Source organism: Nerophis lumbriciformis, linkage group LG11 (assembly GCF_033978685.3).
Source record: "Nerophis lumbriciformis linkage group LG11, RoL_Nlum_v2.1, whole genome shotgun sequence".
Lineage (NCBI taxonomy): Eukaryota > Metazoa > Chordata > Actinopteri > Syngnathiformes > Syngnathidae > Nerophis > Nerophis lumbriciformis.
The window spans coordinates 43,273,328-43,299,251 of record NC_084558.2 but is presented as its reverse complement, the minus strand read 5'-3'; the positions used below and the strand labels follow the sequence as shown (position 1 = coordinate 43,299,251).

The window sequence follows — 25,924 nt, the reverse complement described above, 5'->3', positions numbered from 1 at the left end:
TGGGGGCGTGCCTTACAAGCACTGCTTTTAACGTCCTCTACGAGCTGACGTCACGTCCGCTTTTCATACATTCCAACAACGTGCTGGCCCGATCACAAAAGATGTGCGACTTCTGTATGCACACACACGTAAATGCAATGCATACTTGGCCAACAGCGATACAGGTTACACTGACGGTGGCCGTATAAATAACTTTAACATTGTTAGAAATATGCGCCACACTGTGAACCCACACCAAACAAAAATGACAAACACATTTCGGGAGAACATCCGCACAGTAACACAACATAAACACAACAAAACAAATACCCAGAATCCCATGCAGCTCTAACTCCTCCGGGCTGCAATATACACCCCCCCCCTCCCCTCCGTGCGTCAGTTAAGGTGGGCGGGGTTTGGTGGTAGCGGGGATGTATATTGCAGCCCGGAAGAGTTAGGGCTGCGTGGGATTCTGGGTATTTGTTTTGTTGTGTTTATATTGTGTTACGGTGCGGATGTTCTCCCGAAATGTGTTTGTCATTCTTGTTTGGTGTGGATTCACAGTGTGGCGCATATTTCTAACAGTGTTAAAATTATTTATACGAGTGTAACCTGTATCACTGTTGGCCAAGTATGCATTGCATTTACGTCGGTGTGTGTGCTGAAGACGCACATATTATGTGACTGGGCCAGCACTCGCTGGACTGGGTGAAAAGCGGACGTGACGATGTTTGGGAGGGGCACTGAAACTTGAGAGTCTCCCGGCAGGGTTGGCAAGTATGAGAATTAGCGGTGAATGCGGTGTTACCGCGGCACCGCCGCTGAATATTAATATAATATGTGTCAATTATTACTATAGTTGTTTTTTTAAATAAAACTCGACTAAATTATTTCAGTGTGTATAAATGCATGAGCACATAAAACGTTACTGTGATCATTTTGGTTTAAATAACCGTGATATGAAATGTTCATATTGTTACATCCCTAAAACACTCAAATAACAACAATATGGCTCCGACAGAGTCAAAACAATATTTAATGTTTCTTCTGCAAAAGGAATATATTTACTTATTTATTTTTAACTTTGTTAAAAGATTTCAGTCTGTGTGTAAGGGCTTTTTGAGCACATTTAACAATACTGTGATAAAAATGATGACCGTGACATGACATTTTCATATTGTTAAATCCCTAAAGAATGCAGTATCACAACTTTCTTGACATTTTGGAGTATTTTGAGTCTTACTTGGCTTTTTTTTTTATAATACAAGGCAGCGGGTATCATTAATAACTGGTGGGAAGAGAGATGGTTTCACATGAACTAAATACGACCGCTTCAAAGCATCACACCAACTGGACTTTGGGTGTCAAGCTCAGCACGGATTGTCCACTGAGAGCGCCCTTAGGCTCAGTTAAAACTGGGGCAAATATCAATCAACTATAGTGCACGCTGAGGACCACGCGATCACTACAATTATTTTAAAAGCATGCTACAGTAGGTTTAGATTTGATGCGTTGATCAATACCCGCGTCAATGTGATGGATCTCATCTGGCCTCACGTCATAGAGTAAATGAACAAACCAAGCGGTCATTCAAAATCGATTGTTCCGATTCAGGCTGAAGGATTTGGGATGTATAATCTTCCAACAGAGAACAAAATGTTTCCCTTCGTGGTAGTTTGTCTAAGGAGTGGAGGCTTGCAGTGTCTAATTAACATCTCAGCCTCAGGCGGGGATTGCAATTGATTCTTTGCATGGAGTGAGAAGAGAAAGTAGCAATTAGAAAATTGTAGATAAAAGAGGAAACATGGACAGTATAGCAGTTTTTTGGATTAAAAAAAAAAGGGGGACCATTCATTCATTCATTAATTTTTATTTATCTCCTTAATTGATGTGCATTTTTGATCAATAGACAATTAAACTTTAGCAACCAAACACATATTTACACACCTATGCTTGAGGAGGAACAGGATGAAGAAAATCTTATGTTTCCTGCCCCCTTCAACATAATACGCAGTCTTACTTAATGGATTGCCCAGATTCATAAGCATACAAACCAAACAAATGCATCCAAATATAATGAAAAAACACAAAAAAAAAACAACAAGTGCAAAACTTCATGAAGTACAAACCGAACAAAAAAAGTAATATACACCTCACGGGATGATACAAAACAAAATAACAACAGGTTTTTAAAAGGAAAGTAATATTTTATCTGAGTCTGTAAATTAGTTTGCTTGTTGATGATTTTTGTTTGGTTTTGTATTGTGTAGTTATATTTACATGGTCATTATTATTCTGTGACTGTAAATTGTTTGCTAGTTGATGCTTTTATTTTTTTTCTGTATTGTGTAGTTATAATTATATGCTTTTACTTGTAATTGTATTGAGTTTGTGGACCCCAGGAAGACTAGTGGGTTGTTGTGGCAACCAGCTAATGGGGATCCTTAATAGAAATCAAAATCAAATCAAATACAAAACCAGACAAAAAATAAGTAAAATAATAAATAGAAAGCAAAATGTAGACACTTACGGCTGTCCATATGATCTTATTGTTCTGTCTTTATATCTTTTTTTCAATTGGAATATATTTCTACAGTCTTTTATCTCATTGTAAAGAGAATTCCCTAGTTTAACCCCCCACCACTGATATACACATTTGTTTTAAAGTTGTCCTTGAATACTGATGTTTGAAATGACCTTTTCTTCTATGCTCTTCATTCTCAGAAGTGATGACATTTGTTGTAAATTTGCTGGTATTGTTTTTCTTTTAGCCTTAAACATAACACATAATAGCTGTGACTTTACTAGCTCCTGTAGTTTCAATAAACCATAATTAGTAAATTATATGTTAGTGTGTTCTAGATAATCTGCTTTATGAATAATCCTTATAGCTCTTTTCTGTAGTCGATACAATGCCTTGCAGACCAAATGTGGTCGGTAAATAATGCAAGGCACTCGTCCTCACAAAGATCGATAATACCACACCACCATAGCCACGCTAGCTGTAACTTTAAGGCACTAAACCTGCAGAAAATAGTTCTTCTCAGGTTTGTCTGTTTTCACACTTTGCACTATTTTGTTACACTTTATTAAGCATTTCTTATATATTCCTTATTTTTGCACGTTCATTTTAAGAGATTATACTTAAATGTTCAATGGGATTCTAGAATTGTGTTTTTACATTGTTTTAGTGTTTTTTTAAAGTTAAAGTTAAAGTTAAAGTACCAATGATTGTCACACACACACTAGGTGTGGCGAGATTATTCTCTGCATTGGACCCATCACCCTTGATCACCCCTTGGGAGGTGAGGGGAGCAGTGGGCAGCAGCGGTGGCCGCGCCCGGGAATCATTTTGGTGATTTAACCCCCAATTCCAACCCTTGATGCTGAGTGCCAAGCAGGGAGGTAATGGGTCCCATTTTTATAGTCTTTGGTATGACTCGGCCGGGGTTTGAACTCACAACCTACCGATCTCAGGGCGGACACTCTAACCACTAGGCCACTGAGTAGGTTATGCTTGACAATTCCTTTCCTTTCTACTTTGATCGCCAAATGGATTATAATCAGAGTAAGGTTACATTTGAAATAAAATGTTTTACATTGAACATATTTTTATCCTGGCCCTTATTTTCCATATTTCATAAAAAAAAAAGTTGGTGGTGCCTCACTCAGGCGGGCCACTGAGGAGATTCAAAGCCGTGATCATGAAGTTTTTGTCAGGCACCTCGTACTGGTCTGACTGGGACTGGTTAAGCTAAAATAGGAAAGGGTGCAGAAGGCACTATAAAACACGTCCATTTTGCTTATGCAGTTCGCAGTACCGTATTTTCCGGACTATAAGGCGCACTAAAAATCATTTTTTCTCCCTCAAAACTCGACAGTGCGCCTTATAACCCGGTACGCCTAATGTATGGAATAATTCTGGTTTTGCTTACCGACCTCGAAACAATTTTATTTGGTACATGGTGTAATGATAAGTGTCACCAGTAGATGGCACTCAAACATAAGAGATACGTGTAGACAGCAATATGACTCACGTAAACTACACCAACATTTTATATGTTCCATTGAAAATATAGAACATTATACACGGCGCTCAAAAATCTATCAAAATGTTTTAGTACGACTTTGGTAAACTATGAAGCCTCACTGCTTGATAGATTGTGGGCGCATTAAACACTTTTCTTGCGTGTTAATGCTCCAATGCTGAAGTTGAACTGAAATCCTGGAATTTTTTTTAGAATTGTTGAAGTAGAGCACACAATTCCCAAACAGGCTGAATATTTTGAAGTTGGAACAGTTTGAATCAGATGAAAAATGTGGGAGTTGTGGAACTTTGAAGAATGTCCCATTGATTTCAAAGGGAATTTCTGAAAAAATTGGGAATTTTGGGAAAAACTGAATTTTTTTTGAAAATGGTAATAAAAACTTGAATGGTCTGAATGTGTTGAAATGGTTGGTGTTGTAATTTTTCAAATCAGTCGAGAAATGTTGAAGTAGTAACATGTTGAATTGGGAAATGGTATTATGGAATTCCTGGAGTTTCGGGAAAAGCGGGACTTTTTTTTGGAAATGGTAAAGTGTGTGTATAAGATAAGACCTTATCTGGTGTTTTGTTTCGCAATATTATGCAAAAGCATATTTTCTTACCTTCTGGTACCTGCTGATCTGTATTTGGGATCTGCATAAATCCTGAAAAATTGCGCGCATCCTAAGTCGGTGCAGACACAGTAGTCGATAAGCTTCTTCTTTTTCTCTATCTTCCTGTTATGGGACATTCATCCTCCGCTGTTGCCATTTCTAATAAAAAGCAGTTAGGGATGTGAAAATTAATCGATTTTAAGATTAATCGCAATACCTCATGGATTGAAAAAAAAAATCAAATTGATTTTTTTTTTTTTGCAAATATTTTATTTAGTTTTTTTGGCAATCTGTCCTGTCCAGCCACTCAGGCAAATCATATTGTTGACTTTATAAAATGTTCGGGAAGCATTTTATTAAACAAAACCAGTTTTCTTTTAAGTAATAAAGAAATTGATTAGAGATGTTTATCTATTTTATGGAGGAATGTAGTTAATCATAGAATTGGCACCAAATGATATCAAAAAGGTATTGATTTTGAATCGAGAATCGTTGTGAATCCAGAATCGATTCTGAATCTAGTTATTACCCCCAAGAATCGAATTCAATCGAATCGTGTGGTGCCCAAAGTTTCGCAGCCTTAATAATTAGCGATATCGGCCAATATAAAACGCTCATATGGCCCAGTTCCAGTATGTGCTCTCTCCCTCAGGCCTGATGGAGATCTTGCCTGACCGCTGCACCATGATCGCCAAGAAGGAGCTGATCTACGCCGGCACGGTGGGCCTCATCTGCTGGCTGGGCGGCATTGTCTTCATCAACCGCAAGAAGACGAGCGACGCCAAGAGCGTCATGGCCGACGCCGCCCAGACCATGTTGGACGAGCAGGTAACACGGCGTCCTCCCGGAACGTTCAAGGTCTGTGAGCGTGACTATGAGGCTTTTTCTCTTGGACTTCTGCAGATCCGTCTGTGGGTGTTCCCTGAGGGAACGCGGAACCAGAAAGGGGACTTGCTACCCTTCAAAAAAGGCGCGTTCCACTTGGCCGTGCAAGCACAAGTTAGTACCGTTTTTTTTTGTTACCTTTCGCGTTTTAATGACAGGTGTTCTGATCAGGGTTTTGCTTTTTTGCTTCCGATACCAATCATCCATGAGTGAGATGAACTGATACTAGAGATGTCCGATATTGGCTTTTTTGCCGATATCCGATATTCCGATATTGTCCAACTCTTAATTTCCGATTCCGATATCAACCGATACCGATATATACAGTCGTGGAATTAACACCAGGGATGTCCCGATCCAGGTTTTTGCACTTCCGATCCGATACCGATATTGTTTTTGCACTTCCGATCCGATACCGATACTGACCGATACCGGCCTATCCGAGCATGTATTGAAGTTTAAAGTTATTTAGCCTACTTAGTTGTCAGAATCATGTTGAAAAGGGTTTTAGTGATCTTGATAACAACTAGCCAGCTGAATTGGGGGAGTTTGAATAATACACAATGGTTGGTAACAAGAAACTGACCTGTTTATTCATGGATAAACACAAAATAGACAAAATTATACATGACAAACAGAAATGGCATCATTGAACTAGGGCTGGGCGATATGGCCTTTTTTTAATATTGCGATATTTTAAGGCCATGTCACGATACACCATATATATGTGGATATTTTGCCTTAGCCTTGAATGAACACTTGATGCATATAATCACAGCAGTATGATGATTCTATGTGTCTACATTAAAACATTCTTCTTCATACTGCATTAATATATGGTACTTTTAAACTTTCATGCAGAGAAGGAAATCACAACTAAAAAAATCACAAATTTTTTCATACGGTGTTGATGTGGAAATGTTTGCCTCAGCATTTTGATGGTGTGGACGTGTGGCACCGAATGGAGATAAGCGTCTCGACAGGCGTTGCAATATTTGAACAATGATGACGAAAACTGTTTTCTCTGTCGTGTCCGTGTGTCGAAAATTGTTATGCGCTTATTTTTTTATTTAATTTTGTGCGTGGCATAGATTTGCCGTGCGCAATTGCACAGGCGCGCACCTTAGAGGGAGCGTTGCTAGCACGGCTGCGCTTGCATCACAGCTAACGTTAGCCATGCTGCTACCTCTCTGCTCGGGGAGGACGTATACGTATGTGACGTATGACGTGACAGTATGTGACGTGTGTAAGAAGGTGCGCTTGCTGTCTGTGAGAGGAAGACACAGGAAAGAGTGAGAAGAGCCTGTCGTGTAATGCCAGCAGCTAAAAGCAACTGCGCGAGAATCCACAGACCTGTGGATGTGTTGAAGGTGTGCTGGAAAATGCGGAACGGAAATTAGGGAGCAGCAGAAAAGTGGAATGTATTATTTAGATAGGTGCGTTGGAAAACACGGACCGGAGTTTTTTTTAAAACTGGATCTGGATCGGCATTTTCCCATGCCTTGCCGATACGCATTTTTTGGCAAATATCGGCGGCCGATCCGATCCAAATATCATTAATTAACACATTATTATGCCTCATTTTGTTGTGATGCCCGCTGGATGCATTAAACCAGTATTTTTCAACCTATTTTGAGCCAAGACACATTTTTTGCGTTGAAAAAATACGGAGGCACACCACTAGCAGAAATCATTAAAAAACGAAACTCAGTTGACAGTAAAAAGTCGTTGTCGCAATTATTGGATATGACTTTAAACCATAACCAAGCATGCATCACCATAGCTCTTGTCTCAAAGTAGGTGTAGTGTCACGACCTGTCACATCACGCCGTGACTTATTTTGACTTTTTTGCTGTTTTCCTGTGTAGTGTTTTAGTTCTTGTCTTGTGCTCCTATTTTGGTGGATTTTTCTCTATTGTTGGTATTTTCCTGTAGCAGTTTCATGTCTTCCTTTGAGCGATATTTCCCACGTCTACTTTGTTTTAACATTCAAGAATATTTCAGTTGTTTTCATCCTTCTTTGTGGGGACATTGTTGTCATGTCATGTTCGGATGTACATTGTGGACGCCGTCTTCGCTCCACAGTAAGTCTTTGCTGTCGTCCAGCATTCTGTTTTTGTTTACTTTGTAGCCAGTTCAGTTTTAGTTTCATTCTGCATAGCCTTCCCTAAGCTTCAATGCCTTTTCTTAGGGGCACTCACCTTTTGTTTATTTTTGATTTAAGCATTAGACACCTTTTTACCTGCACACTGCCTCCCGCTGTTTCCAACATCTACAAAGCAATTAGCTACCGGCTGCCACCTACTGATATGGAAGAGTATTACACGGTTTCTCTGCCGAGCTCTAGACAGCACAGACACTCAACAACAAAACATAATTTGCAGACTATAATTACTGGTTTGCAAAAAATATTTTTAACCCAAATAGGTGAAATTAGATAATCTCCCACGGCACACCAGGCTGTATCGCACAGCACACTAGTGTGCCACGGCACAGTGGTTGAAAAACACTGCATTAAACAATGTAACAAGATTTTCCAAAATAAATCCACTCAAGTTATGGAAAAAAATGCCAACATGGCACTGCCATATTTATTATTGAAGTCACAAAGTGCACTATTTTTTTAAACATGCCTCAAAGCAGCAGCTTGGAATTTGGGACATGCTCTCCCTGAGAGAGCATGAGGAGGTTGAGGTGGGGCGCCGGGGGTAGGGAGGTAGCAGGGGTGTATATTGTAGCGTCCTGGAAGAGTTAGTGCTGCAAGGGGTTCTGGGTATTTGTTCTGTTGTGTTTATGTTGTGTTACGGTGCGGATGTTCTCCCGAAATGTGTTTGTCATTCTTGTTTGGTGTGGGTTCACAGTGTGGCGCATATTTGTAGCAGTGTTAAAGTTGTTTATACGTACGGCCACCCTCAGTGTGACCTGTATGGCTGTTGACCAAGAATGGCCTGTGTGTGTGAAAAGCTGTTGATATTATGTGATTGGGCCGGCACGCAAAGGCAGTGCCTTTAAGGTTTATTGGCCCTCTGTACTTCTCCCTATGTCCGTGTACACAGCGGCGTTTTAAAAAGTCATACATTTTACTTTTTGGAAATCGATACCGATAATTTCCGATATCACATTCGAATGCATTTATCGGTCGATAATATCGGCAGTCCGATATTATCGGCCGATAAATGCATTAAAATTAAAACATCTCTAACTGATACCCATCACATGTATTAACTGTACATTTTTCCATTAATTTAACATTCCCCATTCATTTATAGTGAGTGCTATTAACAGCTGCTTTCATCCTGTCACAGGGTGAGCGCGGTACTCAGTCCAGCCACTTGAGGGAGCTAGTCGCCTTACATAGCGTCCTATTTCATTTTTGATAATATCAGATGATTGATAATGAGTTTTACTTGAATTTAATCCCCAAACGACATTTTTTTCTTTAGATTTCAGTGAAGGCGCAGCACAAACTGACAGCTGTGTACGTTAATGAGTTTTATCGCCCCCTGGGTCAGAGCATCTGTTCTGAGCGCACACTCACGGCAAGACAGGTGGGTGAGTTGAAAAAAAACGGGGCAGAAAATGAAATGAAAGCGGCAGTTTTTGTGCGTGGGATTGATGTCAGGTTTGTGGTTAAATCCTCACTGGCCCTCATTAGTGAGCGTGACCTGCAAGCGAGTCCGGTCAGAGGTGGTCGCTATTCCCCTATTCAGTCTGTTTTATTCTATCAATCACTATTTGCTCCTGTGTCTCTTTTCCATTTGTGGCCAGAACAGCTCAATGTAGTGAAGCAGGACAGCCCCCAGGGAGAGCCACGCTAAACCCTGCCAGTCTCTTTGACAGGCCACTGGGGTCTTCGAGAAAGAGCAGCAAGATCTTGTGTGTTTCACATCCAAATCTTAAAGGGGAACATTATCACCAGACCTATGTAAGCGTCAATATATACCTTGATGTTGCAGAAAAAAGACCATATGTTTTTTTAACCGATTTCCGAACTCTAAATGGGTGAATTTTGGCGAATTAAACGCCTTTCTAATATTCGCTCTCGGAGCGATGACGTCACAACGTGGCGTCACATCGGGAAGCAATCCGCCATTTTCTCAAACACCGAGTCAAATCAGCTCTGTTATTTTCCGTTTTTTCGACTGTTTTCCGTACCTTGGAGACATCATGCCTCGTCGGTGTGTTGTCGGAGGGTGTAACAACACGAACAGGGACGGATTCAAGTTGCACCAGTGGCCCAAAGATGCGAAAGTGGCAAGAAATTGGACGTTTGTTCCGCACACTTTACCGACGAAAGCTATGCTACGACAGAGATGGCAAGAATGTGTGGATATCCTGCGACACTCAAAGCAGATGCATTTCCAACGATAAAGTCAAAGAAATCTGCCGCCAGACCCCCATTGAATCTGCCGGAGTGTCTGAGCAATTCAGGGACAAAGGACCTCGGTAGCACGGCAAGCAATGGCGGCAGTTTGTTCCCGCAGACGAGCGAGCTAAACCCCCTGGATGTCTTGGCTCACACCGTCCCTTATGCCACCGAAGATGATCAAGAGAAGAATATCGACCCTAGCTTCCCTGGCCTGCTGACATCAACTCCAAAACTGGACAAATCAGCTTTCAGGAAAAGAGCGCGGATGAGGGTATGTCTACAGAATATATTAATTGATGAAAATTGGGCTGTCTGCACTCTCAAAGTGCATGTTGTTGCCAAATGTATTTCATATGCTGTAAACCTAGTTCATAGTTGTTAGTTTCCTTTAATGCCAAACAAACACATACCAATCGTTGGTTAGAAGGCGATCGCCGAATTCGTCCTCGCTTTCTCCCGTGTCGCTGGCTGTCGTGTCGTTTTCGTCGGTTTCGCTTGCATACGGTTCAAACCGATATGGCTCAATAGCTTCAGTTTCTTCTTCAATTTAGTTTTCGCTACCTGCCTCCACACTACAACCATCCGTTTCAATACATTCGTAATCTGTTGAATCGCTTAAGCCGCTGAAATCCGAGTCTGAATCCGAGCTAATGTCGCTATAGCTTGCTGTTCTATGCGCCATGTTTGTTTGTGTTGGCTTCACTATGTGACGTCACAGGAAAATGGACGGGTGTATATAACGATGGTTAAAATCAGATACTTTGAAGCTTTTTTTAGGGATATTGCGTGATGGGTAAAATTGTGAAAAAAACTTCGAAAAATAAAATAAGCCACTGGGAACTGATTTTTAATGGTTTTAACCCTTCTGAAATGGTGATAATGTTCCCCTTTAATTTAGTTTATTCCGATTTTAAATCGATTCATAATTTTTAAATCATTCTACAACTTTACGTTTAGCATATTTTTCGGTAAATGGGTTATACTTCAAGGTACTCAAAGCGCTTTGACACTATTTCCACATTCACCCATTCACACACACATTCACACACTGATGGCGGGAGCTGCCATGCAAGGCCCTAACCACGACACATCAGGAACAAGGGTGAAGTGTCTTGCTCAAGGACACAACGGACATGACTAGGTTGGTAGATGGGGATTGAACCAGGAACTCTCAGGTTGCTGGCACGGCCACTCTCCCAACCGCGCCACGCCGTCCCTCCTTTATAAGGCGCACTGTCGATGAACGGGTCAATTTGGGTCTAACAAGGCACACCGGATTAAAGGCACATTAAAGTTAAAGTACCAATGATTGTCACACACACACACTAGGTGTGGCGAAATTATTCTCTGCATTTGACCCATCACCCTTGATCACCCCCTGGGAGGTGAGGGGAGAAGTGGGCAGCAGCGGTGGCCGCGCCCGGGAATCATTTTTGGTGATTCAACCCCCAATTTCAACCCTTGATGCTGAGTGCCAGGCAGGGAGGTAATGGGTCCCATTTTTATAGTCTTTGGTATGACTCACAACCAAAGGGGTAATATTGGTATTTTTTTCTACATTTAGAACACTTCCTTGTGGTCTACATAACATGTAATGGTGGTTCTTTGGTCTAAATGTTGCATAGATTATGTTTTACAGACCATCTGCAAGCCACTTTCTGACCGTCTCTTCAGGATGCGCCATTTGCTGGGCGGTCTTATCTACGTGCCTCCACTTTGACAGCGTTTTCTCCCCGTCATCTTAGTTGTACCAGTAGTTTTTTTGTACTTCCATAACGAGTCTACTGACAGATATACATATGAATTGTACGCTGCTTTAAATTAGAAATGGCAACAGTGAAGGATGAATGTGCCACAACAAGAGGATAGAGAAAAAAGCAGGAGCTTATTGACAACGCTGTGGACTACAATGGCGGACGCACGTACATTTTCGGGACTTACACAGATCCTAAATACTAATCAGTAGATAAGAAAAGTTGGTTTTGCATAATAGGTCTCACAATAGGTGCCATATTGGGGTCCTTATACACACACCATCTTAATACCCGTATGTTGAAGCACAGTACGTCTGACTACTGTAGCCGTAACGCTGCGACAATCTACCAAGCAGAGCGGCTTCGTAGCTTACCGAAATCGTACTTAATAATTATAACAGATTTTTGAGTGCCGTGTGTGATTTCTTATATTCCCAATGAAACATCAAAGTTTTGGTCTTGCTTGCTTACTGGCACTCTATTGAACAGGCATCAACCTGCAGTCTGTTATGTGAGACTGCCATCTATCTACTGGTCACACATATCATTATGCCATAAACCAAACAATATTGGGTCGAGGTCCGCACACCCAGAATTAATACATACACAAGGCGCCGATTTTTGAGTAATTCAAATCATAGAATAGAAAGCCTTTATTGTCATTATACAAAGCATATTGAGATTTGGTGAGCAGCTCTGTGCGTGCACACATAAATAGCACAAGTTAAAGTAAAAATACACAGAATAAAAACACAGACAGGTAAACAGAAAGGAGGTTCATTGAGTCTGAAGGATCTGTGCAATTAAAGATAAGTGCAAATGTGCGTTGAGTATGGTGACAGCTTTTGGGAAGAAGCTGTCCCTGAGTCTGTTCAGGCTTGTATGGACCTTAAGCGCCCGCCAGAGGGCAACAGGTTAAAAAGATGGGAGCCAGGGTGGGTTGTGTCCTTGGAGATGTTTCTGGCCTCACTGAGACAACTGGAGTTATATATGGCAGTCAAGGAGGGCAGGGGGCAGCCCATGATTTTTTTGTGCAGTTTTTGCCACCCTCTGCAGTCTCTTCCTGTCGGCCTCCATGCAGCTGGAGTGTCACACTGTGACAGCGTAGGTCAGCAGGCTCTCTCGATGGTGGAACGGTAGAAGGTCACCAGCATCTGCCCTTAAGAAGTGTAGCCGCTGCTGGGCCTTCTTGACCAACGCTTTGGTGTTGGTCGACCAGGAGAAGTCTGCAGAGTTATGGATGCCGAGAAATTTGAAGGACTGGACTTGCTCTGTCTTTATGCTCTTTATTGTCATTGCACAAGTTCAACCAAATTTCCTTTTCACCACAAACCCTTTCAAGATTAGACAAACATTGTACAGGAACGGTGATAGGTCGCCACTTACGATGCCCCTTTAAAGGTGGGAAAAAGGTAGACACTGCGGGAGGATGAGTTTAAAAAAAAAAAGTTGATCCCAGACTGGGCTCTTCTAGGAGAAGGGGCCGAGAAAAGCACTTGATAGCCTACATATACACATTTTACACAGAAACCACAAGACTTGCAACAGGAGGGGAAGGGGTAGGCATCCGGCCCGGAGCTGCCAGCCACTAGGGGTGCTGCTTCGTTGTTCGTCATACCACGTGGGGTGAAGTGGTGGCAAAGGTGTGGGGTGGGGTGTATTTGTGCATATGTAGCCACGGTCTATGGTGTGTGTGTTAAGTCTGTAGGCCTGGAGTCGCTTTACATTTGGTGGCAAAGGAACAGAGTTTATCTTTACAGGTGTTATTGACAGGGAAGGAGTTTGTTTCGTCTTTGCTGCACCGTCCTCCAGGGGAATCTTGAAGCGACGACCTTCCCACGTCACAGCCAGGGAAATAATCGAGATTGGAATTGTTGTGTTAGAGCGAGCAAAATCAAATGTGAAACTTTTGACTTTTAATTGTCTATTTCTGGTCCTCAAATTTGTCCTGCAGGGCAGACAGTCCGATGTTATCCAAAATCACAAAAGTCTGAGTGTCCAGAGCTCTGCCCACATCCTCCAATCATTACGTTAACATCATTATCGTTACCATGGTTCCAAATAGGTAGACGTCCTCGACTGAAAGGGTCGCCAGGTGCGTGGCACTCCTCTTTTCCCAAGAGTCTGTCGTGTGTCCAGCAGCAACCGTTCTGACAGGACAAACGGGTTCCCCTGAACTCGAGATCTTGTCGATTTTGTTGAGAGACCAGTTGTTCAGATCCATTGTTTAGATTTTGGAGAGCAGTGCAAATAGAGGCAGCAAGAAAGGGCAGATACGGAGAGGGGAGGTAATGTAATGACCGCCAAGAGCCGAGAAAGAAAAAAACAAACTTCACATTCACCATTAATGTACAGGGGGAAGTCCAGGATGAGTTTTTTGGTTTTGGAGATGTTTAGTGCCAAGTTCTTCGATGCACACCACTGACCCAGTTCCAGGACCTTATCTTTGTAGGCCACTTCATCATTCCCACCCACCATATTTGACGATGATGTTCTCTGGGTGGGTGGGATTGCAGTCAGATGTGTGGAGGCAGTAGAGGAGTGGGCTTATATAGTCTGAAAAATACGGTACATCACGAGCTTCAATGTGTGTGTGTGTGTGTGTGTGTGTGTGTGTGTGTGTGTGTGTGTGTGTGTGTGTGTGTGTGTGTGTGTGTGTGTGTGTGTGTGTGTGTGTGTGTGTGTTCTGGCAATGCTTACTTAATGGGGACATCACTCTGTTTACACAGTCACCTTTAGGGGACCTCTGACGGTATGGGGACAAAAAAACAGGTCCCCTAAAGCAGTGGTTCTCAACCTTTTTTCAGTGATGTACCCCCTGTGAAAAATTGTTTTAATTCAAGTACCCCCTAATCAGAGCAAAGCATTTTTGGTTGAAAAAAAGAGATAAAGAAGTAATATACAGCACTATGTCATCAGTTTCTGATTTATTAAATTGTATAACAGTGCAAAATATTGCTCATTTGTTGTGGTCTTTCTTGAACTATTTGGGAAAAAAATATATAAAAATAACTAAAAACTTGTTGAAAAATAAACAAGTGATTAAATTATAAATATAGATTTCTACACATAGAAGTAATTATCAACTTAAAGTGCCCTCTTTGGGGATTGTAATAGAGATCCCTCTGGATTCATTAACTTAATTCTAAACATTTATTCACAAAAAACAAAATCTTTAACATCAATATTTATGGAACATGTCCACAAAAAATCTAGCTGTCAACACTGAATATTGCATTGTTGCATTTCTTTTCACAGTTCTTTTTGACAGACATTTAAAAAAAATCTCACGTACCCCTTGGCATACCTTCAAGTACCCCCAGGGGTACGCGTACCCCCATTTGAGAACCACTGCCCTAAAGGGAAACCTTTTTAAATGATAGTCAGATCCATTCTGAAGATGTGATTTGTAAGCTTTGGCCCATAAAACATGTTTACTGGTTAGTTTGAGTGTGAGACATCCATCCTTAGTTAAAACTAACTAACTAACCAAAATCTGGTTTAGTGTTCCTTAGGATGACATTTTCATACAGCATGATTATAAAACATTATTACCTTAAAGTATGATTCACATTCGGAATGTTTCATCTTTCTATATATGGTAGTTGGAGTTGCAGACAACTTCATTACTGCTAAATAGCAGTTTTCAGTAATGTCACAGATGCAGGATTTGCTTTAACATTTAAGTGGTGAAACTTCCTATAAGAGGACAGCTGTAGTGCTGTATTCTAAAGGTTTTTTTTAAATGGTCCTCAGTAGTCACGTACAAATGTGTGTAAAATTATGCAAAATTATTTGAATTTGGTCCCCATGAACCATATTAACTCTGTTTCCCCAGGGTCCCCAGTAAAAATGATCAGCACATTACTTCATCAATCCAGAGATTTAAAGATGTGTATGAGCTAACTAGGCAGTGGCCATTATACCTCATTTTTTTATGCCTCCACAACCTGTAGAAAGGGTGGTCCCCACAAGTGATGATCAAAAACTTGGTCCCCATTCCAAATGATAACCTGTGTGTGTGTGTGTGTGTGTGTGTGTGTGTGTGTGTGTGTGTGTGTGTGTGTGTGTGTGTGTGTGTGTGTGTGTGTGTGTGTGTGTGTGTGTGTGTGTGTGTGTGTGTGTGTGTGTGTGTGTGTGTGTGTGTGTGTGTGTGCGCTAGCGATGCCACCTCCACCTTTAGAGACAAAGACAGTGGGTGACCATCAAGCGATTTCACTCCATTTCTTTCATTCCGTGATAAATACCGTATTTTCCGGACCATAGGGCGCACCGGATTATAAGGCACACTGCCGAAGAGCGGGTCTAGTTTTATACCAAAGGCGCACCGGATTATAAGGCGCGTTAAAGGAGTCATATTTTTATAATTTTTTTCAAAATGTAAAACACTTCCTTGTGGTCTACATAACATGTAATGGTGGTTCTTTGGTCAAAATGTTGCATAGATGATGTTTTACAGATCATCTTCAAGCCGCTTTCTGACAGTCTCTTCCGGATGCGCCGTTTTGTGGGCGGTCTTATTTACGTGGCTCACCTTCGGCAGCGTCTTCTCCCCGTCATCTTTGTTGTAGCGGTGTAGCATGCAAGGACGGGAGTGGAAGAAGTGTCAAAAGATAGAGCTAACTGTTTTAATGACATTCAGACTTTACTTCATACTTGCCAACCTTGAGACCTCCCATTTCGGGAGGTGGGGGGTGGGGGGTCGTAGTCGGGGTGGGGCGGGGGCGTGGCTAAGAGGGGAGGAGTATATTTACAGCTAGAATTCACCAAGTCAAGTATTTCATGTATATATATATATATATATATATATATATATATATATATATATATATATATATATATATATATATATATATATGTATATATATATATATCAAGAGGGACAGAGACAGCGCACAGTGCATGTGGATCACATGTTACCATGGCGAGAAAACATGGAGAGACTGGAATGTAATAGAGTGATCTATGTTTGTCTGTTGCCATCTCCTGGTGAATGTTGGCTATAGCGTACTGGGGTTACTTTTTGGTTGGCCAACGATTTACGTGGTGTTGCGCACCTGACGTCAAGTGTGTGTGTCTGTTCTGAAGTCTACAGTAAAGGAGCGTACTTCATCCCCTCGCCTGTTTATTGCCTCCAACTCAATATATTACAACATTGCTCCATGCATGCAGACCTGGAGGGGGCGTGGCCTCCAGGTCCACCTGAATTTCGGGAGATTTTCGGGAGAAAATGTGTCCCGGGAGGTTTTCGGGAGAGGCGCTGAATTTCGGGAGTCTCCCGGAAAATCCGGGAGGGTTGACAAGTATGCTTTACTTCAATCAATAACGGAGCAGCATCTCCTCATCCGGGCACAACAACACAGTAAATGTGTCCCGTGAAAAACCGTCCGACCGGAACTCTCTAATAACTAAAGTTCCTTGGGTGAATAATGTAAATTCACTACACCGGTATGTTTTAGCGCTTTCATGGCGAGTTTACTGACAGACATAAGTAAGAACTTTACACTACTTTATATTAGAAATGGCAACAGCGGAAGATGAATGTCCCATAACAAGTAGATAGAGAAAAAGAAGAAGCTTATTGACTACGGTGTCAACACGGACTACAAAGGCGGACGCGTGCAATTTTTCAGGATTTATGCAGATCCCAAATACAGATCAGCAGCTACTAGAATGTAAGAAAAGTTGCTTTTGCATAATATTGCGAAACAAAACGGCAGATAATGTCTTACCTTATACACACACCATAATAATACTCCTATGTTTAATGCGCCGACAATCCTTCAAGCGGTGCGGCTTCATAGCTTACCAAAGTCGTACTAAAACATTTTGATAGATGTTTTAGCGCCGTGTGTGATGTTCTATATTTTCAATAGGACATATAAAATGTTGGTGTTGTTTACTTGAGACATATTGCCGTCCTAGCACAGCCTACACTTATCTCTTATGTTTGACTGCCATCTACTGGTCACACTTATCATTACACCATGTACCAAATAAAAAAGCTTCGAGGTGGGTAAGCTCAACCAAACTTATTCCTTACATTAGGCGCACCAGGTTATAAGGCGCACTGTCGAGTTTTGAGGGGGAAAAAAGGATTTTAAGTGCGCCTTATCGTCCGGAAAATACTGTAACTAAGTTATGGGCATATTTTCATCTGCTTTTTCAGGAAATGTCATAAATGGGATACGAGACATAAATTGGAGCATTTTAGGATGAAGATGCAGCGATGAAATTGACTGACTTCCTCCTCTGTCTCAGGTGCCCATCATTCCCGTGGTCTTCTCCTCCTACAGCAGCTTTTACCTACGGAAAGAAAAACAGTTCAAATCGGGTACCTGGCGCCTTCTTTGCTTTGTTTCCCCCCCCCCATCATGCATCTCTTTGTTGCTCAGCGTGTCCTCTCCGTCTCATCAGGGACCATCAGATTGAAGATCCTCCCAAAGATCGAGACAAAAGGGATGGCGTCCGAGGACGTGGCGTCCCTCGCCGACAAATCCTTCGACGTGATGCGCTCGGCCTTCTTGGACGCCGCCAAAACCCACAGCAACGGCCCCGTGAGGCACTGAGCGGCCATCGTACTCTCACACTCCCCCCCCTCCCCGCCGCCCAGGTTGTCCTAAAACCTGGCCAGGACACGACGTGACTGCAGTTGGCCCCTCCCTTCCAGCACAGTCCTGACCCTCGCCATGTTTGCGAGCGGAGTGACGGACAGTGCGGCTTTTTCTGTGCATGCATTCTTTTTCACGCCGCTTTGGAACCCCCCTCTTTTTTTTATCGTCTTTTTTTCTCATGTTGCCTTTTGTTGAGGTTATCTTTGGACACAGTCCACCTCCTTCCTTCCTCCCTGCGTTCCACCTTAAAGACAAAAGCAGGCGGGGTTTTCACAAGTGGTGGAGGTCAGAGTTTAACGTTCCTCATAGTTCTCTCGCGATGAGCTCATCCCCACGTCCGTTTGCTTATTCAACCACAGGAAGTCCTTATAAGGGCGTTTTTTTTAACGACTGTTAAATAAATGCCATCTCGTCGCATCAGTTATTCTCTCTTTGACGCCCTTCTAAGCGCTCGCAGGGACCTCTAGTGGCCAGAAAGTGTGCGTCCAAACTGGAAAGTAAAAGTATGCAGGGGCCATTTTGATATATTTTTTTATTTTGTTTAAAAAAAATTAAAAAGGTTTAAAACAGACATTATATATATTTCAAGATAAAGTCAGTGTCCGCTTTGTGTTCTAGGTGACAAAGTTTATCATCAGTTATTACGGGGGTGTCCACAGTGCAGCCCTCGTTTTGTTGGCCTGCAGCAAATTGTCAAGAAAAATATATATATAAATGTAAGAAAAAAGATAGGAAATAGTTTACATTTTGATAGTAATGATAATACATTGCATCCGGAAAGTATTCACAACGCTTCCCTTTATCCGCATTTTGTTATGTCACAGCCTTATCCCAAAATGGAATAAATGTCATGTTTGTCCTAAAAATTCTACAAGCAGTACCCCATAGTGACATTATGAATTTTTATTTTTATTTTGCAAAGGTATTAAAAATTTAAAAAGTCACATGAACATAAGTATTCACAACATTTGCATTTATAAATTTGCAAAATTAAAAAAAATGTTTTCAAGTTGTCATTATGGGGTGTTGTATGTAGAATTTTGAGGACAACAATGTATTCAATTGTAATAATGACAACGTGGAAACATTTTTATTTTGCAAATTTATCAAAAAAAATGTAAAAATCATTGAGCAAATGTGAATAATTCATGTGACGTTTTAATATTTGTATTTTTAATTTGCAAAATTAAAAAAATAAAAACAACTTAAAATTGTCTCCACGGGGTATTGTTTGTAGAATTTTGAGGACAAACATGAAATGTATTCCATTTTGGCATAAGGCTGTAACATAAAATGTGGAAAAAGAGAAGTGCTGTGAATACTTTCCGGTTGTCTCTTATTATTCGACAAAGCTGACGCTAAATTTTGTCTTTGAATATGTATGTCTGTTTAATTTTTTTGAATAGAATATATATGAAAATGTTCCCCGCACACTTTTTAGTAAAAGCGATCCTTGGTGGAAAACGTTTAGGCAACCCCGAGTTATCAGAGTCAACATTTCAGCTTTTTCTAATTTAATTGTCTATTTCCTTTTTTTCTTTTTTCTTACATTTTCACTTATTTCTTGTTTCTGACAATATGTTGCGGGCCAACACTTTGGACACCCCTGGTGGAGCGGGACAAAACTGCTCCACCAAAATGTTAAGGGAATCACCTTTAAAAGTGCGTTTTGCTGATTGGCAACGTGAAAATCTGTTATTTTTCTCATGAATTCAACATAAAAGTGTTAGCCGCGTAGTGTTGATTTTTTTATGAGAGATTTCGGCCTTAAGTCTGTTTGGTTGTCACACTATGAGATTCCTTGTATCCTCGCCGCATGTAAAAGCCGCCTTTTTTTTTTCTTTTTTTTTTCTCCACCTCTTTTGTGTCCTTGTTGAAGCAGTAACGGAGGCGGGGCGGCATCCGTGTGTACGGGAAGAGTGTCGAAGCTTTAAAAAAAAACAAAAAAAAAACACCCGTCCCGCCCTGTTGTGTTGAAAGCAACTGTCTGTGTCCGACAATGTTTGATACGTCACGCCAGAATGTCGTCTGATCATCCCAATCGCGGGATTGCCGCTGTGTCAAATCTCTTTGTTTACCGCCGCCATCTTTAAAGGTTGCACTCTTTCGCCTTGTTTCGCCGCTTTTTTGAGAATGTACCTGTGAGCATTCGGGATCAAATGCATCTTAATTGTTTCTTTGTTTGTTCCTCTCCCTGGTTAGAGCTTTCAAAGTGGCGTCCAATCTGGGGATTGATGACATATTGTGGACTGATTGTGAGGAGATTTGAGGAGTGGCGCTAACCCCAACTCACTCAGCTTTACACACCGTAAGGCCCGTTTGAATATCTAAGCCTAATACTACTAATCCATCTTTTTGCTTCTTTTTCTTGCATTCAAAGTATTTATCGCTAGTATTATTTTGCAGCAAGTGGTTTGAATGTTGAACCAAATTGGTTTCCTCCAAAAACAATAGCTTTTTTTTTTTTCTAAATACAAATTGTACGTTCCGTTTCTATTTGATCTCATTTGTGACATGTAATTATTTGTGCGTTTAATGTACAGCACAAGTGATTTGAGAGACTCCACCACTGGGAGTCAAATTTATGCTAATGAACATCTTGTGGAATGGTTAAAATATTTCAATTTGTGTATTTTTTTTTTTTGTGACGAGGGTTTTTTTCCCCCTCCCAGCACATAAGAAAAATGATCAATACAGCAATTTGGACGCTCAAAATGAATTAAAAAAAGGACGATAGAACTGAAGAGAAATATTGCACTTTTCATGCTGAATTTTGTCAGGAAACATAAACAAAATGTCGTCATGTTCACCAAAGCTATTAAAGTGTAATTGTCGGTAGCTTTAGATGGAATATATCCTAAGTGTGTATGTGCCATATTAATAATCTGGCTTATATTGACAATGTAGTGTTCTTGATTTCACCTCTTCTGAGTAAATGTGAATGCCTTGCAAGTGCAACAGATGAAATAAATGTATTTCTTTTTTTTCTTACAGCAGTTGTTCGTTGTTGACTTTCGCGAAAAAGAATCGAGTCTTTTGAACGAATCGATTCCCAGTTTTGGGCCTATTTATTGCACACACAATTACCGTATTTTTCGGACTATAAGTCGCAGTTTTTTTCATAGTTTGGCCGGGGGTGCGACTTATACTCAGGAGCGACTTATGTGTGAAATTATTAACACATTACCGTAAAATATCAAATAATATTTATCTCATTCACGTAAGAGACTAGACGTATAAGATTTCATGGGATTTAGCGATTAGGAGTGACAGATTGTTTGGTAAACGTATAGCATGTTCTATATGTTATAGTTATTTACCATAATATGTTACGTTAACATACCAGGCACGTTCTCAGTTGGTTATTTATGCCTCATATAACGTACACTTATTCAGCCTGTTGTTCACTATTCTTTATTTATTTTAAATTACCTTTCAAATGTCTATTCTTGGTGTTGGGTTTTATCAAATAAATTTCCCCCAAAAATGCGACTTATACTCCAGTGCGACTTATATATGTTTTTTCCCTTCTTTATTGTGCATTTTCGGCAGGTGCGACTTATACTCCGGTGCGACTTATACTCCGAAAAATACGGTACCCACTATGCATATGCGTACCACCCGACTTGCAAGTAGACTAGAAAATTAGTCATAATAAAGGAATCTTAGCAGCATTTGTATACATATTTTTTATATATAAAAAAATATATATATTTTACATGGAAAAATATATGTATTTTTTCACTTTATTTTTCTAAAGGGTAGTAGTTAAAATAGACACCCACTAGGAATTGTAGTATAAATTTGTACTCACATAACGTCCCAATTTTTATTGTAGTTTTATTTAAAAATTGTATATCCCTAAATCATACTTGCCAACCCTCCCGAATTTTCCGGGAGACTCCCGAAATTCAGCGCCTCACCCGAAAACCTCCCGGGACAAATATTCTCCCGAAAATCTCCTGATTTTCAGCCGGAGCTGGAGGCCACGCCCCCTCCAGCTCCATGAGGACCTGAGTGAGGACAGCCTTTTTTCACGACGAGAGGCATACTTGCCAACCCTCCCGGATTTTCCGGGAGACTTCCGAAATTCAGCGCCTCTCCCGAAAACCTCCCGGGACAAATTTTCTCCCGAAAATCTCCCGAAATTCAGGCGGCGCTGGAGGCCACGCCCCCTCCAGCTCCATGCGGACCTGAGTGACGTCAGGTGCGCAACACCACGTAAATCGTTGGCCAACCAAGAAGTAACCCCAGTACGCTATAGCCAACATTCACCAGGAGATGGCAACAGACAAACATAGATCACTATTACATTCCTCCCCTTTTAGAAATGTATAGAAGTTACTCAAAATAAATAAACAACCCAACCAAAAAATGCAGCAGCTCAATTAAAAAACTGTACTTAAGCCACATTCTTTTCTTCTTTTTTTTTAGTACTGAACTCTTAACCCTTATTTGTAAAAAATAACATGCTTATTATACAAACAGTATTTGTACATCTTTAACACAGATTTTTATACTGTCTTCAGAGATTCAGTTTTTTTGGTGGTACTCGAAACCTTTCTGGGTAACTGCGAAAGGGTGTTCAGCATGGTTGGAAAAATAGTGACAGAGACTAGAACAAGGATGGACAATTCAACCCTTAACTCAACAATGAGTAGATGAGTGTTATGTGTGTGTATATGTGTAAATAAATGAACACTGAAATTCAAGTATTTCTTTTATATATATATATATATATATATATATATATATATATATATATAATAAAATGAATATACAATAAAATAAATATATATATAGCTAGAATTCACTGAAAGTCAAGTATTTCTTATATATATATATATATATATATATATATATATATATATATATATATATATATATATATATGAAATACTTGACTTGGTGAATTCTAGCTGTAAATATACTCCTCCCCTCTTAGCCCCGCCCCCAACCACGCCCCCGCCCCACCCCGAGCACGCCCCCCCCCACCTCCCGAAATCGGAGGTCTCAAGGTTGGCAAGTATGACGGGAGGACAACAGGGTGACAAGAACTAAATCATCCAGACTAAAGATACATTGTATTATTATGTTTATCTTACCTACAAATAAATATATTTATTAATTAAAAAAAAAACAACTAAATAAATGTTTACTATATTTTGCTAAAAACATCAACATTAATTGTATTTTAATTTTTAATTTTTCTGACTCCTTATTACACCAAGCCATAGAATTATACTGGTACATTAAAATAAATATATTTGAAATAATTAATTTTAAATTGTCATAATAATTCATTTAAAATGACTATATTTAATTAATAAAATAATTGTTTGTTTATCAAAAACTTTAGCATTTTATTTAGTACATTTTGAAGCTCTCAGAAGCCAAGTTATATTATATTCATGTTATATTTATGCAAGTTTGAAGTATCAATGATCTAAACACAGTTTTGTTTGCATTTTTTCAGGATGTAGATATATATATATATATATATATATATATATATATATATATATATATATATATATATATATATATATATATATATATATATATATATATATATATATATATGTATGAAATACTTGACTTGGTGAATTCTAGCTGTCAATATACTCCTCCCCTCTTAACCACGCCCCAACCACGCCCCGCCCCACCCCCGACCACGCCCCCAACCCCCACCCCCACCTCCCGAAATCGGAGGTCTCAAGGTTGGCAAGTATGCCCTAAATACATTTTATTCTTTTTTATTTGTGTATTTTTTTTCCTATATTGGTAAAATGCTACACATTTTTTTAAGTGAGTGAAAATTCAAAATAGGTTCGTCACTGCCATAGCATGGAAATATGGCGCCGCCTTATGAAATGTTTACGATGAAAACACAACAAAAAACATAGATTATAGCCAATATTTCAGAATAATTCCCACCAATAGAGAGATTTTTGTGTAAATTAAATTATTCTGAGCTACATCTTATTTTATAACTGATAGTAGTGATTGTTTTTTGTAATAATAATACAAATAAATCAGTTGAAAAAATAAAATAAGAAGCCAGTATTTTTGAACGGCCAACATTCACAGAGCACACATTTTTGGAAAAAAAAACATTTTTTATTACAAAATGTTACAAAATTATTAAAAAAAAAAAATGTATTGAGAAATAACTGGTTGTCATTTTAAATAATAAATACAGATATGTCCGGGTGTGAGGACACACAGCTGCACTGATAGTTCACCTCTTACAGGTGTTGATGATGTGTGTAACGTAACGTAACAAGACTTTGTAACAGCATGAAGGACCTGTCGGGAACATCCCGTCTGCTTTGTGCGACCAATGTGACGGCTCGCCATGTTGGTGAGTACCACTTCTTTATGCGAAGGTTGGTTGGCCATGTTGGTGAGTACCACTTCTTTATGCGAAGGTTGGTTGGCCATGTTGGTGAGTACCACTTCTTTATGCGAGGGTTGGTCGGCCATGTTTGTTTCTTCACCACTAGTTTTCCTGGCAAGAGCCTAGAGGGAGTAAAGAGAGGTGAGGAACAGTTAAGACCAAATTTGGTCTTAAACGAACAAAGTTTGTATTTGTCGTTTTAATGTCCTCTTCATAAATGACAATTGAAACACAAAACATTGATTCATTTAAATTTTATTTTGAAATGCTAAAGACATTGGACAAACAAAGTTCTTATTTTTCTGTCTCGAGCAATAGATAAATGTAAAAAACAGTTTTTTAATTTTATTTAATACATTTAAAAAAATTTGAGTCCGTAGAAACGAAAATAAAATCAGAAAACAGATGTTTTCTCGTAACCCGGAACCGGAAGTTGCTATTTAAAGACGAGCCCGCGGCTGGTGTTAATAATGTGTCTGTTTATATAAGTCATCCATCCATCCATTTTCTACCGCTTGTCCCGTCATTTAAATGTTAATCCACAATACATGAATACAACACTACACTGTTTTTTTAAATTGTATTTTACAGGCCAGTCCGCGGTCTCGTCTTTAAATAGCAACTTCCGGTTCCGGTGTTGAAAAAGGAAAAAAAAACACATGAATCACATTTTTTACCGCTTGTCCCTTTCGGTGTAAAATGAAAATCACAATTTTCGATATGTCCATTTAACAATATGTAATTGTATTGCTCTTTGACACTAAAATAAAACTTTTATTTTTTAATCCATACATCCATCCATCCATCCATTTTGTCCCTTTTTAATTGTATTTTTCAATTTGTATAGATAAAATGATCAAACAAACAAATGGTAGCCTGTAAATACAGTTTGATGTTGTGTCCTGTAATATATACTAATATTTTGATTCATGATCTATGGTATTTCTGGCGGAGGATGCAACAGTACACCGTTTTTTTTAATAACTTGCCAGTTCCCGGTTTTGTCTTTAAATACCAACTTCCGGTTCCGGTGTTGGAATATATAGAGAAAACATCTGGTTCTGGTCAATATTTTTGTTTCTGCTGACTGGTGATTTACATTTTTGCTATGTGAAATGTGAATTAAATGTTTGCATATGTCATTTTAAAAACATATTTTATTGCTGTTGGACACTGGGGAAAGAAAGGCTTTTTTTTCGATTGTATTATTTTAAATTTTCAAAATAAAAATCAAATAAACCAATTGTAGCCTGTAAATATAGTGTGGTATTGTATCTTGTGT

General features: G+C 39.8%; 2 protein-coding genes across 6 annotated transcripts in view; one reads left to right on the top strand and one right to left on the bottom strand.

Moving 5' to 3' along the window:
- The window catches only part of agpat2 (1-acylglycerol-3-phosphate O-acyltransferase 2 (lysophosphatidic acid acyltransferase, beta)), a 38,657-nt gene extending 19,643 nt beyond the window's left edge, over window positions 1–19,014 (top strand). The window contains exons 3-6 of the mRNA XM_061966513.2: window positions 5,273–5,448; window positions 5,524–5,619; window positions 17,890–17,962; window positions 18,046–19,014. Of these exons, the coding sequence (XP_061822497.1) occupies window positions 5,273–5,448; window positions 5,524–5,619; window positions 17,890–17,962; window positions 18,046–18,197 (497 nt within the window). The 3' untranslated portion in view covers window positions 18,198–19,014. The remainder of the gene's footprint in view (window positions 1–5,272; window positions 5,449–5,523; window positions 5,620–17,889; window positions 17,963–18,045) is intronic.
- A 5,326-nt stretch (window positions 19,015–24,340) lies between these two features.
- Window positions 24,341–25,924, bottom strand: part of egfl7 (EGF-like-domain, multiple 7) — a 19,740-nt gene continuing 18,156 nt past the window's right edge. For 3 of the 5 annotated variants that reach the window (XM_061966519.1, XM_072914151.1, XM_061966518.2), the window contains exon 9: window positions 24,341–24,764. In XM_061966519.1, coding sequence (XP_061822503.1) covers window positions 24,745–24,764 — 20 coding nt within the window. In that variant the 3' untranslated portion in view covers window positions 24,341–24,744. The remainder of the gene's footprint in view (window positions 24,765–25,924) is intronic. The other 2 variants (XR_012050723.1, XM_072914150.1) reach the window with 2 other exon arrangements.